Below are 17,190 nucleotides of genomic sequence, written 5' to 3' on the forward strand. Positions count from 1 at the left end.
CTCCACTTTTCTGTGTTTATGAAGGTTTCATGGGCAAGGTTGCATATGTATTTGCTTTAAAAAAAAAACAAATACAGTGTGTGTTTTTCTTCCCCGTGTACACAAACACACCAACTTAACATGCACACACAAACACACAAAAATCTCAGTCAGAGAGAGATGACCACCGTGTCACACAGAGACAGTATTGCTGACAGGGCTTGCAGTGGGGACTGTTGCAAACACACAGTGGTTGACCTAAATCCCCCCATACTGCCCGTGTCATATCCTGTCTCTGCGCGTGTCACTTCCACCCGCTGGCTCACAGCGGCTATCGCTATGGGGATCCCTCTGAGTGCCCAGAAACTAGCAGCAGACATCTACAGTCAGCAAATACAAAAGAAGGAGTGAAAGTAAAGAAAAGGAGCAATATTTTGACATGACAGCTTCTAATGCATTTTTAAAATTTACATATTGACATTTCAATTTACCTTTTTAATGTCAGCTTACCTACTTTAGTAAATGCATATACAATTTCAGGATTTAATTAAAAAAAAAATCCAGTTGCTAGAACATTTTACCACTACTGTAATAATCATTAAACACGGGTGTCCGATCCAGTTCATCTCACCAACACTGGCTGGCAACTGCCACGTGTGTCAGTGCCGGCAGAAACATTCTCATTTTATGCTTTGTCAACAAATCCCCTACATGGAACCGTCACATATTTTAATTGCATAAAATCACTGTCAGTCCTCTGTCTGTTAATTGTGGGAGAAGCTGTCCTATTTTCCTCGATATTTAACTTTGGCACGCAGCACTTGATCGCCGTCCTGCTGGTTCACTTCACAGTAGTGTTTGATCAACATGAGAAAACATTAGCGTGAGAACAACAACAACTGACTAATGGTGGCGAGTATGACAGCGACCATGTGTGCTTCAACACAGATCCCGGGCATTCACATTGCGCCGCCTTTCATGTTTTGGACTACCCCCTCCTCTACAACAAAAGGAGGTTTAAAAAGCAAGAGAGAGGAGTGGGGATAAAAAGAGGAAGAGAGTAAAAAAAAGAAAGGGAGAGGGGCGAATGAAGGGAAATGCAGGTTTGGCCTAGGGCAGCGTGCTGTGATGTAAGAGAAATAGAGAAAGTGAGGGGAAGAAAGAGGGCAGTAGGGGTGAGGAGAAATGGTGTTATTTGTAGTCAGTCATTGCACATGGACACCTATTTGAGTGTGCAGACACACACACGCGCGTGTGTCTGCACACACTTTTGTTGACATAATACAGTAAAGACAGGGTTGTGTCTGCACAGGCTAAAGTTTCCTGTATGGAACTATTGTTAGCAACAGACTTCAAACCAAGGGAAGAAAATATTGTTCTTGAAATTATTTTCACATTTTTCCTCAGTGTTGAAAACTTAGGCTGAGGTCACATCTAGTGAAAAGTGTGCAAGTGCGTGTGTGTCTTTTGGGGGGGGGTTCCTGTAATGTCAAGGAGTTTCAGGCTGAAGCAACTTGACACAGCTGCAGTGTATGAAACGAGCTTCGGGGCATAGACTGAAACTTGGCCTGCTAATTCCAAAACACACAAACACACACCTCAGAAGACTTTCTGTGAACAAGTTCTAGCATCTCTCTCTTAAGCCTGTCAGCTTGCAGAACACTGAAACATGTTGTCATCTGCTCTCATTATTTCAACTGTTTAACACAGTTTATTATTCTTGCAATAGGTGGATCTTTTTTAGTAATCAACTCTTCCAGATATTAAAACATTTCCTTCAAAGTGAGTCCTTTCGTGTGTGTTTGTGTATGTATTTGTGTATTTGATGACAACGTTTGCCAGATGCATTAATGACATTTTTAACTACTTTAAGTAGTGACAAAACAGACTGGACACACAATATGAATGCCTTATTGAGCAGGAAATATGCATGGCAAATAGAGGAGGTAAGATTTAAACCTAGATTTTCCTTCATATGCTTCAGAGGCCTTCACACCACCTAACCTGACATTCTTGTTCTTCCAATAACGTTTTTTGTGGTCTAACCACATCTCAGTTCCAGAGCAACATTACTGTAACTCGAAAACAAACCAAAAACAAAATTAGATCTTCAACCTAAGTTGAATTAACCAATTTATTAGGTAAAAATTATAAACAGCAAGTGCTTCTTGTCATTCTTCTTTGCATGTTTTTCCTCTCACCTTGCTCCACTTATCTGTCCTCCCTTACTTGCTCCCCTTCCCTTCTTTCACCTCTTCCTCTATGTTCCCCCTGCCTGTGCTTTCAGAAACCCGATAAGCAGCATATGTATGTGCCATGCCCCCCTTTCCTAAGTAGCCCGAACGTCCGTCCACTCTGCCCTTTTAAATACTACCTCTCTTTCTCATTCTCTCTCCCTCACTCTCACTCTGTGCATGCTTTTAAGACGTTCGTAAAAGGAGGTCTTATTGACAAAACAATTGCTCGGCGGGGCTTAAACACTGCCTTTAAAGGGGTATTATTAAATTGCAGGCAGGAAGGGGAGGGGCAGCCAACAAGGGAAACCTGATGACCTCGCCATCGATTTTTACATCACTGGAGCGTTAGGAGAACTTAGCACAGAGATACTGACTGTATCCAGAGAAACAGAGAGTAGAGAGATTGAGAGAGAGAGAAAAAAAAAGACATTTTATATGTTACGCATGGAGCTTTTAGCTCCTGGCTCAGTCCAGAATGATGTAATTGTTCGAGCAGGTAAAAGGTTGTATTGTGAAAGAACATGTCCATACTATGGTTGCCGACAGATATAAACACGGGTCTATCGGCAGATCTAAATCGAATTATTCCTCGACTTCTTTCTTTACCAATCAACTGATACAGCTATTTTTATATCGCATGCTGAGGAGAGGTCAGTTATGAATTCGTCTCCTTGAGACATGAGAATTCTTTCCCCCTATTGCTCCATCCCAGGATTGCTTTTGTTTTGTTGACATGCCTCTGAAAAACATAACCAAACAGTTTGGACAGTGTAATCCAGCTCTCACTTAGTGGAACATATGCACTTGTGTTCCTAAAGTACATGCACTCGAAGGAACAAAAGAACTTCTCCTTTTGGAGATCCTTTTGAATTTTTTTTCAGTATCATAATTGCAATGCAAATAAAAGCCTGAAAGATTTGTTTGATTTTGCACACAGATTGTATCTTTTCTGTCACGCTGTTTGCTTTTGTCATGCAACACCAGGCCTGTGAGGTGGCAGCAGTTTGTGTGTAAGTTTTACAGCTCAGTGAAATAAGATGAGATAAAAAGCAAAAACTTTTTGTAGCCCAAAATTATTAGAAGACTAAAATAATACAGGAACAAAAAACAGATTACATTTACTTTGTTTTTTTAAACAACACAACATAATGCATACTATAAACTACTAAAAACTATTAAAAAAAAAACTTTCTTTGTGGTTGATTTATTCTTTAGAATTTACAGTACAGGTTTGTTAATGAACTTTTAACGTCATAAGCATTCACATGGGTGAGTGCTCTTTGTGACATACTATACTGCTCTATAAAGTCTATGGGAGACTTATGTTTTAATGTACATCATTCTGTTACTCGTTTATGCCAGAGGGCGTGAGAAATTTCCGTTTGCTATAGAATATTCTTAAATTCTCTGTATATGATTCTGCTTTGTAAATGTGAACATGTATTGCCACACACACACACGCACACTTTTGCCATTCAAATTGAGATTCCCTGGTGCAGCGTATTTCTGCCAATAATTCATGAGTGATCTGCGCCCCTTGCCGGCCTTTAGCATTTTTATTTAATCTGCTGAGCCCTACCGCGTGCTCACTCATCAATAATGCACACCAACATGTGTGTTAACACATCTATGGTGCGGGAGACAGAGGGAGAGTATATGGTTATATTGCAGTGTGCGATTATGCAATATATGTGAGGTAACACACATTGTACAGTACAATAAAGAGATTGTATGTGTCTATGTTGATGCAGGGGAAGAAAGGAAGAGTGTGTGTTCTTAATGTTCTGACAAGAGTTTTTCTTTGTCAGTTGTTAAGTCATCCCCTGTTGGGACAATAAGCACGGATCATGGATGACCCCGGTACATCCTGAGCTGTTTAACATGAATTCATTGCCCATGGCCTGCATGTGACTGTGAAACACACTCCCACTAGGTGTTTTATACTTTCGGAAGTCTTCTTTTGCACCCATTTTGCAAGCGAACACACGAGATGTGAAGCGCGTTTGTGTACTCATTTGTATATATGTCTGTGAGTACGGTTTTCCAAAGCACTGACAAACAGAATCACATCTAGGAAAATTGACTTCACTAAATCAGTAGGTCAGGAGGTAACATCACTGGGGGTTGCTATGGAGACACCCAATGACGGGGCTTCCCAACCAGCACAACAACATGACTGTGAAATGGCAGTTCCCCTAACGTAACCCCTCGCTCTCTATTACTCTGTCATTGTCTTTCTTTCGTTTGTTTCTATCATCTTTTTCCCCCTCTTCCATTTCTGCTTATCCTCCTTTTCTCTTCTCTCTTTTTTTGGTCAGTTTCTTTGTCTTTATCTCTTTGTCACTCCATGTTTTCACTTTATTGTTTTCCTTGATCGCCCTTCCATGCCACACTGTACTGCTCGCTTGCTCAAACAACCGAACCATGCATGGAAATATGCCTGTGGACAAGCGTGTACACACATACACACGCACGTATACAACAAAATGTGAGGGGGCAGCGGGATCCCAGCATGGAGGGTTTAACAGCTAATACCCCTTAGATTAACCACCCCCGGTCCCTCTCTTTTAAACACACACACAGACACACACATCTTCTACAAACCAAGATTAACCTCCTACGATTTACACAGTGTGTGTTGGTATTGCACAAATACACATGCATACACACCTTCGGGGTGTGTTGCTATTCCCCTACCAATAAATATAACAAACAGATTGAGAACACACAGTCAGTATTAAGTGACCAAGCTACTGTTCATGTGACTGTCTGTGACTCACACACAGACACAGGCGTGTGTGCAGACAGAGTTTGGCTTTATCTCAGCTGTAAGGATTGATCCCCATGGATTTCAGAGGGGTCACGTGATCTGATAACCTCTAGGATTCCCCCTGGTCCGGAGACCTTTTTTCACCAGTATGTGTGTGTATTGTTTTTGGCCTGGTATAAAATGAATTCTCCAAAGACTGATACATCATACCCTAATCTAACGTCTGTCTGTCTCTGAGGTCTCAGATTAAACAATGGCTGGGAATAATGTTAACATCATTAGGCCACTGGTAATGGGGAGTTATCATGTCTCATCTCCTTTTCTTCCCTTCTCCCTTTCTCCTTCTCTTCATCTATTTTTCACTGTCTGCCTCTTCAACTCTCACTCCTCCTCTTTGCTTTTTCTGCAGTCTCCACTTTCATGCTCCTACCAAGCAAACTCACTGATACTTTCAAGGATTATTTTAAGGGCTGCTTAGATCAAAAACCCTCTGCAAGGGCCCTGCCTTGGTTACCCAGACTTGAGCCCCTTTAATTAGACATGGCTAATAACACTAAGCATGTGCTGATAGCCATCTCTCTGATAAGACTAGCCGCAAAAGGACACAGGGCCTCCTTTTACCTTTTACAGTATTACCTAAGGTTAAAATGGATACTTAGCAACCTTATTTTATGGCTCAGTCCATGCCCAATTAACAGGCCAGTTGGCACTTACAGAGCAGTAATTTGCAGAGGCTAGTTAGCAATCAGCCTGTCCGTTAATATGCTAGGCTCCTTGCTAACAAGGACATCTTCAAATGCCTTGTTAAAAAATAAGTACTAAATAATAACAATAATATATGGTCATTTTGTTCTCTGACTGACTTTCGTTCACTTTGTACTCTGACTGCAGGCTTTTGGTTCCCAGAGTTTGCAAAAGTAATTGGATGCAGTTCCTTTGGCTATCACGCTGTTCTCCCATAGAATCAGCTCCCAGTTTAAATTCAGAAGACAGGCCTTAAAATTTTCCCTTTTTAATCACAGGGCTGGAGCAGGTGACCCTGCCCATGCCTTAGTATGCTGATGCGGGTTTGGGCTGCTGGGGACTTCCCATCTTCTCCACTCCCTTATTTTCACTCTTGATGCATTTATATGCCACTATTGGATCATTAACCTTTATCTACTCTCTTCCATAGTTTGTGCTTTATCTTTGTCTCTTTGGACTCTTTTCCCCCTTTTCTTTTACTCCTCACCTTCATGTTAAAAGAGAGTTTGTCTGGTCTCTGGTATTTTCTGTCTAATATTGTTGGATCCATACCTTAGTATATAAAGCACCTTAAGGTGACCATTGTTGGGATTTGGAACTACACAGATACATTTGTATTGGACTGAACTGAGTTGTTAAGACAAAGGTAACTAAGCTTCTTAGAGGATTTTTTTTAATCCAAATCAGAATATACAGTGTTTCCTGTTCATATTTTACTTTTCAAATAATATGCAGTACTACAGACTTCAGGATAATTTGCAAAAGAAAAAAAGAGGAAAATTGTATAAACTGAATAAATGTATGTTTTAAAAATTTACAAAGAGCAGATGAATGTTAAATGATGTTCTCCAAGTGTTTAAAACAAATGCTAATCACAGTTAAAGGTAAGCCTACAAAAAGCCGCAAACCCCAAAATAAGACAACCAAAGTAAAACCCTATAATTAGTCTCAGAGCAGTAATCATTCTTTTATAAGTTGTGCATCTTGGATGATTTTATTGGATGTTTTCAGATAGTAGTTTGATTCTTAATTAACATGGATTCTCATGTTTGGGCCGAGTTAGGCTGTTGGTTTGGAAAATCACTCCAGGCCATATCTCTTTAGATGGATTGATCTAGGTGAGGATGATTCAGTAAATGGTGTGTGCGTGTGCGTGATGAAAATAGAGGTGGAGTGGAGGCATTAATTCTAATCATCAAGAACTGGGATAGCCTGGGGGGTCAAACTCCTGAAATCGACTGCATGTAAACTCTGAAATGACTTACCAGTTGTTCACTTGTAGGATCGTGAGTCCTGTGTCCTGCGCCAGCTGTTTCTTCTGTTCTTCCGATGGGTAGGGATGCTGCAGGAGACAGAGACACTTTGAGAAAAGGCTGACCACAAATTGTTTAATGAAGCTTCTTGTGTTTTTAAAAGGGCTTTGATGTGTCTTTTAGCAGGGAAAGAGATGTTGCAGGGCACAGGTTGCACATACACAGTCGCACATACAAAACCATGCGCTGTAATGAGACCTAGAAAATGAGATGTGTGCTCATGCTCATTGGTGCATAGGTGTCAGTATGTGCCTGTGTGTATGTCTATGTATACTGTAAGTACATCTGAGTGTGTGCACATTAATGTGCCACCCCCTCCGATCATTAATGGAATATGAAATCTTGTAATTAATGGCAGCCAAAAAGGCAAGCCAATTAGAAAGTTAAGTGAAGTGGAGAACCAGCTCTAGTAATTAGGCAGCCTCTTACACAAATATATTCGCGTCAATGGCCCCCCTTTCACCCCGCTGCATATGTAATCAGAGAGTGGGGAATATGTAACATTAAGCCGATGGAATAGAGACAAGAGGATGTAAAACTCACGTCTTTATTGCTGCTGGTTTCTTTTATCCTTATTACAGTGTGTACAATAACATGACTCTGTTAAGTTTGTCTTTTTGTTGCAATTATTTCTATGGCTTAACTGCACAATATGATCCCTATCCCCAAAATTAAAGAATGCCACCAAAACATATCATTCAATGCTGTGTCGAGTCTTATATCGGGTGGAGGGCGAAGAAGTTATACGCATACACCCAATAAACTTTCATTTTTCGTAACTCTTAATATGTTTTAATCAAACTGCATCACCTTGATTTTAGAAGACATCCCTTTTTCACTCATTTGTGCAACAATAATATTAACAGGTAAAAGATAAAAGATCCTTCCTCCTTATTCGAGGATCCAAATTGGAATCTGAATGATTTTTTATTCATCTGAAGACTAACGAATGCATCATGGACACGAAAAGCCCGAAGTGACTTCTAAAGTCAATGTTTAAATATAAACCAGTGACTGTGACCCCTCCTATCAAGAAGCCAGCTGAGAACAGTTAAATTTGAGCCACCTGTTTAAATATATAGAATGAATAAATGGGATAAATGCGAACTTGGGGAGTGTGTTGATTTATATTGGAGTAGGGGGTATCACAGTTGCACGGAGCCTTGTTCATGGAGTACAATGTGCTGTTCATGACTCAGACAAGACATGGACTGTGCAGTACGGCATAGGCAGGCCGTAACAGAGGAGAAGAGGAGGGAGGGGAAAGGGAGCGATGGAGAGAATAGATTGTTGAAAGGCTAGCACAAACTGGAGGACTATCTATAATCCAAAAGCTGTGTATACATTTACAGAAGGGATACATCAAAAACTAAACAGCATAAGGATAATCTGGCTTAATGATCCAGTCAGCACTATTTTAGAGCACTGCTTTTCAATGATTAAGTAGTAGTATTTAACAATGACTGTCTAAAAACTTAGAAAATCTTATGCTACTGACTTTAAAGAACAAATTCAAATATTTTTAGGTTAATTTGCTCTCTTAAAAATAGGCCGAGTCGAGCTTAGAGTTACTCGCTTCGATAAAAATCCCAAGTTATTGTGTTCAAAAACAGGCACCACACATATGGCTGCTGTATGATATTTGCAGTACATCTATCAAGGGTATGTCTCCTTGTTAGTCAATCAGATGTGCAAAATTAGTGCGGCGCCAGCTTTTTCATTTTTTCATTAAAGCTTTTTCAGTGCATAATGAACAGGATTGTGTTTAATGCTGGAACCACCCGGCACAGCGAGGGGAGACAGATTTTTTCCCAGTCTTCCCTTGTCCATGTGATTGGTTGCAGGGAATGGGAACACAAGGAGGCTAATTTCATGCACAAAGTTATAATTGCATGTCGCCTCTGGCCAAATTTGTGTCCAGTTCTTTTTTTACAACCATTTTTGTTCGCCTGTACGTGTGTGTGTTAGTGTGCATATATGCATGTGAACTGCCCATACATATGCACACACATATACACACAGTGCTGTTTCAGTGTGCGTGCAAGTTGCCTCCATATTTTTGCCCAATCAGATAAAAACCAAAGGAAAATAACTGCAGAAAATCTGAGGCAGCACTTGCCTTCCTCTGTGGGTGAAAGTGAGAAAACATTATTCTTACGGCTTGTGTCATCCGATGCCCTGATGCATTGCTTTATATATCATATCTACACATACACTTCTGACATTTTAATCTCAGCTAATCATGTGAAAAACATGTCTCTCTTTGCAACAAAAAAGATGATTGAACATGAAAAGATCAATGTGTCTATTCTGCTTGTCACAGATCTGTGGAGTGTCTGCCTCGTGATATCAGGGGGATGCAGCCATGCCAGAGGCCACAATACAGCACAAATACACCCTGTTTCAATGTTTCCCTTCCTTCTAGCTTACCAGCACAGATACGCACTTACACAGACAGATGCATAAATAAAATACACAAACAGACAGTGTGTGTGACTATCTCGGTCTCAGCCTACAGTACTGGAAGAAAAATGTTCTTACAGCATTTCATTTGACACAAATCCTGCTAGTGGTAGAATGTAATAAGTACATTTACTTAAGAATAAACATAAGCATAAGGTTGAGGTTCTTTTAATTTTTATACAATAATTAAATTAAATATATAAAGAAATGGTTAAAAGAAATCAGTCAGAAATAACGTAATTTATTCATTTATTCAGTGTCAATTAAAAAAAAAGAAAAAAAAAAGAGTATTTTTATTGTTTACAGTTAAACGCATATTATGCTGATAACACAACTTCCAGGACAATCACTAGAACTTCAGTATGTGAGCACTGAGACTTCTACTTTACATAAGCAAACTCCTTTACAAGTTTTCACATACAAAAAAGTCCTCACTTAATTTAAGAGTTTAGAGGAAGAGATAGCCATGAAGCCAGAACATTAAAACTGTTTTTCTCCTCCTTTTTTCCCTAAACCTCCAAATTAGCTCCTATCTGTCAAAACACTGTGATTTAGTTTCTTGCTGAGCAACAAGTCGGCCAGTTTTAATATTGTCTGTGAGCGATTCTGGTGTCTTAACGGCCTTTGGCTCAGGTTCAGCGGGTTGAGAGAGAGAGAGAAAGAGAGAGAGAGGCCTTTAGTGAGAAAAGCAATAACATGTTCTTTAAAAGAGCAGATGGAAAGTTTCTGCGCATCCTTCCCTCCCTTCCCTCTTTCCTCCGCCTATCTTAATGATATGTCTTCTCCAAATATACAGCTCCTTTCATGAGAATTTCCACCCTGCTCTCCACTGGGCTCTGAGCATGTGGGTGCCAGGAGGGGTGTGCGTTTTTGCTTCCTTCTCTTCTTCATGTCTTATCAATCTGAGTATGTAAGAGTATGGGTGTACATTTCCGTTGTACATTTTGTTTGTCCGATAGAGTCAAAGATTTTACTTTGCTTTGCCCTGCAAGTTAATATGTGCACAGAATTGAATATGTTTCCTTGTTCTTATTTGAGCCACTGAGCTTGCATGGTTTACAAGTAAGTTTAGCTGTGCATGGTCTGAATATGGTGTGTGTATGTATCTTTGCGTGCAGATCTGTGTGTGGGGGTGAGTAACAGAGCATCAGTAACATCCCCTCCCTGTCTGACCGTCTTCCTCTCTGACCTCCTCAGACAAGAACAAGAGCGGGTTAGATAGAAGAAAGAAAGAGGAAGAGGGAAGGGGGAGGCAGGAGAGGAGACATGGAAATGGATATCTGGAGCCCCAGGGTTTAAAAAAGAGATAAGAGCATGAATATTCTGTAGGCCCCCTTTTTACTCCCCCGTTCCAACCATAACCCAAGAGAAAACTATTCTAGGCATGACGGTAGAAAAAAAAAGTGAACTGCTACAGTTAACAATTAAACATACAACAAAATAGGAATTATATTACTTTTTCCAGATTTGTAAAAATATATTAAATAATTTTTAAAAAAAACACTTGAAATAAAGTATCATCAGTTTGAGCTGGTAATAAGGCTCTGAACACATACCACTGAAGTAAAATTTTAATTTCGTGAGGACTCGCATAGAAAAACTCCACGGATCTAAAAGTGACTTAAAGTAGCCATAATAAATTACTTAAGATATTATGAAAGGGATGAAAAGTTGTTCTGTTAAAGACTAACATTTTTAAAGTTACCCGACCTAAGCTTCACACTAGCTACCCTGGTAAAAGTCTGATTTCATGTCCCGCATGTTTATTTAGTTATAAGAAACATTAAGTTATGGTAGCTTAGTATATGGGAACAAGCATTTGCTTGGTGTCATTCCCTAGTTCCCTTCATGATGACTGAACTTTTGACCTTTACAGCACAAAGTGTCTCTTGATCTCATCTGCTGGAGTAAAAATTCTGATAAACTTTGACACAAAAAAAAAGAACAGAATTCCTAAAAGGTCACAGCTCCCCAATTCTTGTTTTGTGCCGTGCAAGTCTCACCTGAATGTGTTGGTAGTAATAAATGGGCAAAAGGAAAAAGTAGTCTCTTTTGCTGGGGAAGCACTATATGACCATGAAAGGTGGAACATTTTAAAAATGTCTTTATCGTGCTGTTGTTCTTCTCTCTTTATCTTGCCTCCTCAACAAAAACAATTCTTTGTTATTATCTCTGTCTCGCTGCCTTTTCCTCTTCTGTATAAAAACATTTTCTTTCCTTGTTTTACTTTTGATGGAAATTTGATGGAAATTTGTCTACAATTGTTTCCATTTTCTATATATAGCTTAAAATCAGCATCTTTACTAAACATGTGTGATTACACTTTTATAACCAGTTTCACTGTGGCCACACTTCTCTGTGTTTCTTCTTTAGCCATTTGCATTAGGGTGTTATCATTGCATATATTTCTATTTAAAGCTACACTTCCCAAACCTCTGCGCTTCCCATTAAAAAGGCTTGACACGCCACATTAGCTTTATAAAACTGCAACCATGAAACAGGATGGAGAGAGGAAGAGGAGAGAGGAAAATCATATGTTGTCACAGCCATGTGACGTCCCCTCAAAAAAGAGGCCATGACACTGCACAATCTGTGGATAACAGACATGGGTCAGTGGTATTTTCAGTTAGCTTATTTTAACACCAGATGGTTGCAGAAGGCCACAAGGCACAAAGATGTTAGCAAATGCAATGATAACAGTAAACAAATTGGTAATATGCAACACTTTCCCCTAGTGCACCACTGTAACCAACAAGATACCCTTGGAAATATTTGTAAGCAGGCTTGTGAAAGTAGCATAACTCTCCTGACCTGAAACCAAGCAAGTTAAACACCAACAAAATAATGGACGGTAACCGACTTGCATGTACCACTTAAGGTAAAAAGTAAACAGCCTTGACTTGGCCAGATCTCTTCCCCTCACTGTTCCCAGGTCAAATCTCTGTGGAAACCGAGCTGCCTATCAGGAATGCCTGACGGCTAATCCGGAGGCCTTTTTGGCTAGAAGGGCATCACTGTATCAAACCAAACTGTCTTCCACAAACATGTATGCACACATGCACACTCTAAAACATAGGGTTTACTGGAAGTGTGGCCTTGCTCCTGACAGACGAGCATGAGATTACCTTAAATATTTGGAGAGCCGAGCACATTGTTATGCTAACAACAAATACCCTGAACCCTGCGCACGAGCAGACTTTAAAACAAGCGTTCCAAACTGTAAGCCTGTTCTATCTCATACAGCAAGCTTCCAATTTCTCAGTTTTATTTTATTTTATAATTTTTTTTTTCTCATAGAGTCAAAGTTTCATCTACACTGTTTGTGTGTGTGTGTGTGTGTGTGTGTGTGTGTGTGTGTGTGTGTGTGTGTGTGTGTGTGTGTTCATGCTGTGCTGTGAGAGCTACGCCATTTCAAATTCCTTTCTGTGTAGGTGGCATCGACTGACATCCCTTTGACTTCATTAGGGAGCAGGGACCCAGCAACAAAGCTGGCTCTGGGAGAAAGGGGGGATTAAAGAAAAAAAGAAAAGGGAGTGAGAGTGAACAAAACAACAACAGAAGAAAAACAAAGCACCCCTAACCTAATTTCCTCTGATTCAGGCTGCTCCGACGCAAAATAACTAAACAGTGCAAAAACAGATCTTTTGAGAAACTCAAAATGAACCAACTACGAGATGAGAGATGCAGAGTCTCTTCTGTCTGAAAAGCCTGTGCAAAATTAAATGTCCCCTTCTTAGCGCTACCCAAAAAAAGCAGGAACAGCCTTTTTTATCATACTGGTCTTCAGTAAACTAGCTCAAAGCTTGTATGAATAATTCATAAACCTTTTTTTCTGTTTTTTTTTTTTTGGGGGGGGGGGTCTCGATATATGCACCATAAATTGCAAAGAAACCCCCTTTCAAACTGTTTTTGTCATCAAATCTCTCCATCTCTTTTCGGGATGAAAAAGAAATGTGGAAAAGCAGATGTTCTTGGGTTTTTTATTCATTAATGAGCATTGCCCTCTCAAAAAACAGCTTTTGTTGATTTAGGGAAATCTCACAGCGCTCTTGCCTATGGGAATGAGATAAATCTAGTTAGCTGGTGACGCAAAGGGTGAAAAGTATGTCATTAAAGCTCCGGTACAAAGTGGATTAGACAATGTACAGCATTGCCAGCTTCCACAGAATGATAATTGATGATTAGAATCATCCATCACTCTCAGGGCACAATGCAGGACAGCAGCCACTGTGTTGCAATATAACTGGGTGTTAAAAACCTACAACAACTGTGTGCTGTGTACAGTAGGGTGTGTCTCTAATGTATGTGTAGACTTAAGCTTATAGCATGTAGGTACATGACAAGTCTTTAGAAAGTGCCATATATACGTATAATATAAAGGGTGAGGTCTGTTGGTGCTGATGGAAAGAATCGTGTGTGTGTGTGTGTGTGTGTGTGTGTGTGTGTGTGTGTGTGTGTGTGTGTGTGTGTGTGTGTGTGTGTGTGTGTGTACTTTCTGGTTGTTTTCACTATGAAGGCGTGCTTCATTAGTCCTCCCTATTCCAGCACAGGGAAGGCTAAATTTATTAAGGGGGCCGGATGTTGCACAACACCTGCTGCTGTGCTTCCCTCTGTGCAATAAAGAGAAGGGAGTGCAGCATGCTAGCTAATGCTAGTGGTAAGCACTGCTCGTTGGACTGAGGCTGATGAGCTGAGGCTAATTCAAGGGGTGATTATGTAGTTTGCTGGACCACTAAACCTCTTTAAGCCCGTAATTACCGCCTATTTGAGCGAGGGGAGGCACTCCAAAGCAATCGGCACTTGCACCAAGCAGTGCAGAGAACGGCAGCCACAGCTGGAGGTGGGCTGCCTCAGGGCTGCCTGGGAATGAGGGGGTGTGTAAATAGGGAGTAACAGGGATCCAAAAAAGCATCATCCTAGTAAGGTACCATAGAAAGCTGAGAGAAACCAGTGGGATGCCCCTTGGAGCACAAGCATGCTAGCTCCAAGCTACAGTGCTCGGAGCTACCATTCTAGCACTGATCTCTAAGCTTGCAAACAAATGTTCTCTTGTTATACGCAACTACAATACATGGAAGTTTTTACACAGGGCTGTAAGAAACTATGAGCTATTACTGGTGAGTTCAAAGAAAGAAAACAAAAACTACTGCACTAAAACGTAGACTTTCTAAACACATAAACCCTCAGTATAGACTAAGGATGAAGGTAAGAGGAGAACAGAGACATGTCATTGTGGTGAGAAACTGTAAAGCTTTTTTTAGACTCATGTCCATGACATACAAGAGGGAATCAGATTCTCAGATTGCACTTCGACCATGGGGGAATACATTTCATTTCACCTGACTTTCAAGGAAATTTGACTTTACGTAATGCAACTGAAATCTGATCTCTCAGAGGAAGCAATTTGGGGACCACGGCACATTCTAATAACCCCGGCGATATTATTATGTTATTATCATAATTACCCTTTTGCCCCCAACGTTTTAATTAGAAACTCACCACTGGCCCCTAGGGGGGTGAAAAGAACCTGGATTGGGGGGAATACTGAAACTAGGTAAAGGTATTTCACAATTGCTCCCTTATGCTCTTTAAAGCAGGTAGCAGATAGAGGAAGGTTACAGCCACTGTTATTATAAGATGAAGCTTTCACATTCACCTCCTCTTTCTCCCTCTGACATCTCTGTCATTCAGAGTGCACCTACACCCCTCTCTCCTTCCTCTCCGAGTCCCTCTAGTTTCCTATCCTTTTCACCCGTCACCGCCCCCTCCATCCCTCTGTTCTATATTTAGCTTTTTCCTTAACTATCTGGGGCTGCCTCTGTTTCTACCTTCTTTTCTCCCACCTTCATTTAACTTTTCCCTTTACAATTAGCTCCCATCTTTTCTGTCTTCTCTTTCTCCTTTGTGAAATGCCTCCTCCCCCCTCCCCAATTTCCTCCTTCTGCTTCATTCATCTCTCTCTACCTCCACATCTTCAGCAGCAGAGGGCCTTCACCATCAGTGCACCGCTTTTGCAAATCAATGACTTAATCTGTCGTAACAAACAAGTGAGCAGCATCCTCAGTCCTGTCCACGTTCTGCTAACAATATAGACAGCCTCGGAAAGAGTGAAATGAGCAATTAGAGAAGAAAGCCGGCAAATATAGTGTGAAATATGCTGCCTATAAATAAAAGGATGACTTTAAAGACAAGAGTACAGAAATACATGAGGATCTTACTCTGTGTTACAAATATGTTTGGAGAAGACGTAAAAGAAAGACAAGTCAGTGGAAAAGTGAGAAAAATGACAGGGTATGTGCATTGGTATAGGTTTTCCCAACACATCTTCTCTGCCAGCCCTCAGCTCTGCTCGACTCCTCTACCATGAGTTATTGCCTGTCTGCATTCACCACCTGGTTCACTAGCTATGATTTCCCTCACTCCAATGGACACACAAATACACATAAACGTACACATGCATGCTTGTTTGTGTGGGTGTGTGCGTCACAGATGAGCGTACAACACACACCTGATTGAGGCACCCTGGATCAGCTGGTCAATAGTACACTACCAACCTATAGCCATACTATCCATGCCACCTGCCGCTAATGGATCATAATCCTGACAGGGGTTATTTTTCTCCCCAATGTAAAAATATGAAAAAAAAAAACCTTTATCACAGGATTATGAGACAAGTGATTAGGATATCACCAGATCTCATCTATAAATCATGGTTCTCTCCCCTGTGCTCTTGTGCCATTTCCCCTTTGAAACAGCACAAGAGCACCAATATTTCCATGACATCGGGGTTCAAGACCATTAAAATGTAAGGAAACACAGCTGTACATTATAGAAAAAAAAGGAAGTAAAAAGGGAGTGAAGAAAGGAGGAGAAGGAGGGAGAAGTCAGGGAGGCAGAAGGCATGCATAAAAGATAGGAAACCCTTATGGTTTTTCAGAAAGAAGTGTTTTGTCAGAAAGGGACACAGAGTGTGGGGGAAAGAGAGAGGGTTCACGCATGGGAGAGAATACAAGTGGGAGGAACTGAATTGATAAATTAGTTCAGCCAACGCGCAAACTGATTACCACAATGGCAAAGCCACAACGTCTATCGAGCACACGCATGGAATGAGACACAAAGGCATGCACACATTCACTCGGCATTTACAAAAGAGACATGAGGCTGACAGATACAAATAATTGCACAACTGCATATGCAATCACACACAGGCGTGCGCGCGCACACACACACGCACATCCACACCAAATGTATCTAGGGCAAGCTGCAGCAGTTGCTGTAAGTAAAAGGTATTGAGCTGCTGACTCCAGCCAGAAAATATCCCACAATCCTCTGGATCACCAAACACAGCCTAATGGATAATGGCTAACAGCTAGCGCTAATGTGATTTCACACTTAGCAGAGTTAATATATCACTGGCTAGACAAAATCATGCTACACAGAGCCTATGCTAAACTCAGTTACTTGAAGGGCGGTGAACATTTTTCTGCCAAAAGTCTCATTTGAGGAGTTTTAAACAAAAAAGCCACTCGGAGGTTATGCATTTGCTTAGAGAGTGCATGAGAGGATAGCTTTGCTAATCTCTTGCAAAGCAATGGATAGAAGCATTTCATCAAGTTAACCACAGATTTATGACAATATTTTTCCCTGACTCTTCCATATGTCAACTTGCCACTCACTCTCCAAT

General features: G+C 40.7%; 1 protein-coding gene across 1 annotated transcript in view; it reads right to left on the minus strand.

The window, feature by feature from the left end:
• meis1b (Meis homeobox 1 b) overlaps positions 1 to 17,190 on the minus strand; it is a 76,320-nt gene that overhangs the window by 15,575 nt on the left and 43,555 nt on the right. Inside the window, exon 9 of the mRNA XM_026189899.2 lies at positions 6,996 to 7,072. Within this exon, the coding sequence (XP_026045684.1) occupies positions 6,996 to 7,072 (77 nt within the window). The remainder of the gene's footprint in view (positions 1 to 6,995; positions 7,073 to 17,190) is intronic.

The sequence above is a fragment of the Astatotilapia calliptera genome, chromosome 13, assembly GCF_964374335.1.
Source record: "Astatotilapia calliptera chromosome 13, fAstCal68.1, whole genome shotgun sequence".
In the NCBI taxonomy this organism is placed as follows: Eukaryota; Metazoa; Chordata; class Actinopteri; order Cichliformes; family Cichlidae; genus Astatotilapia; species Astatotilapia calliptera.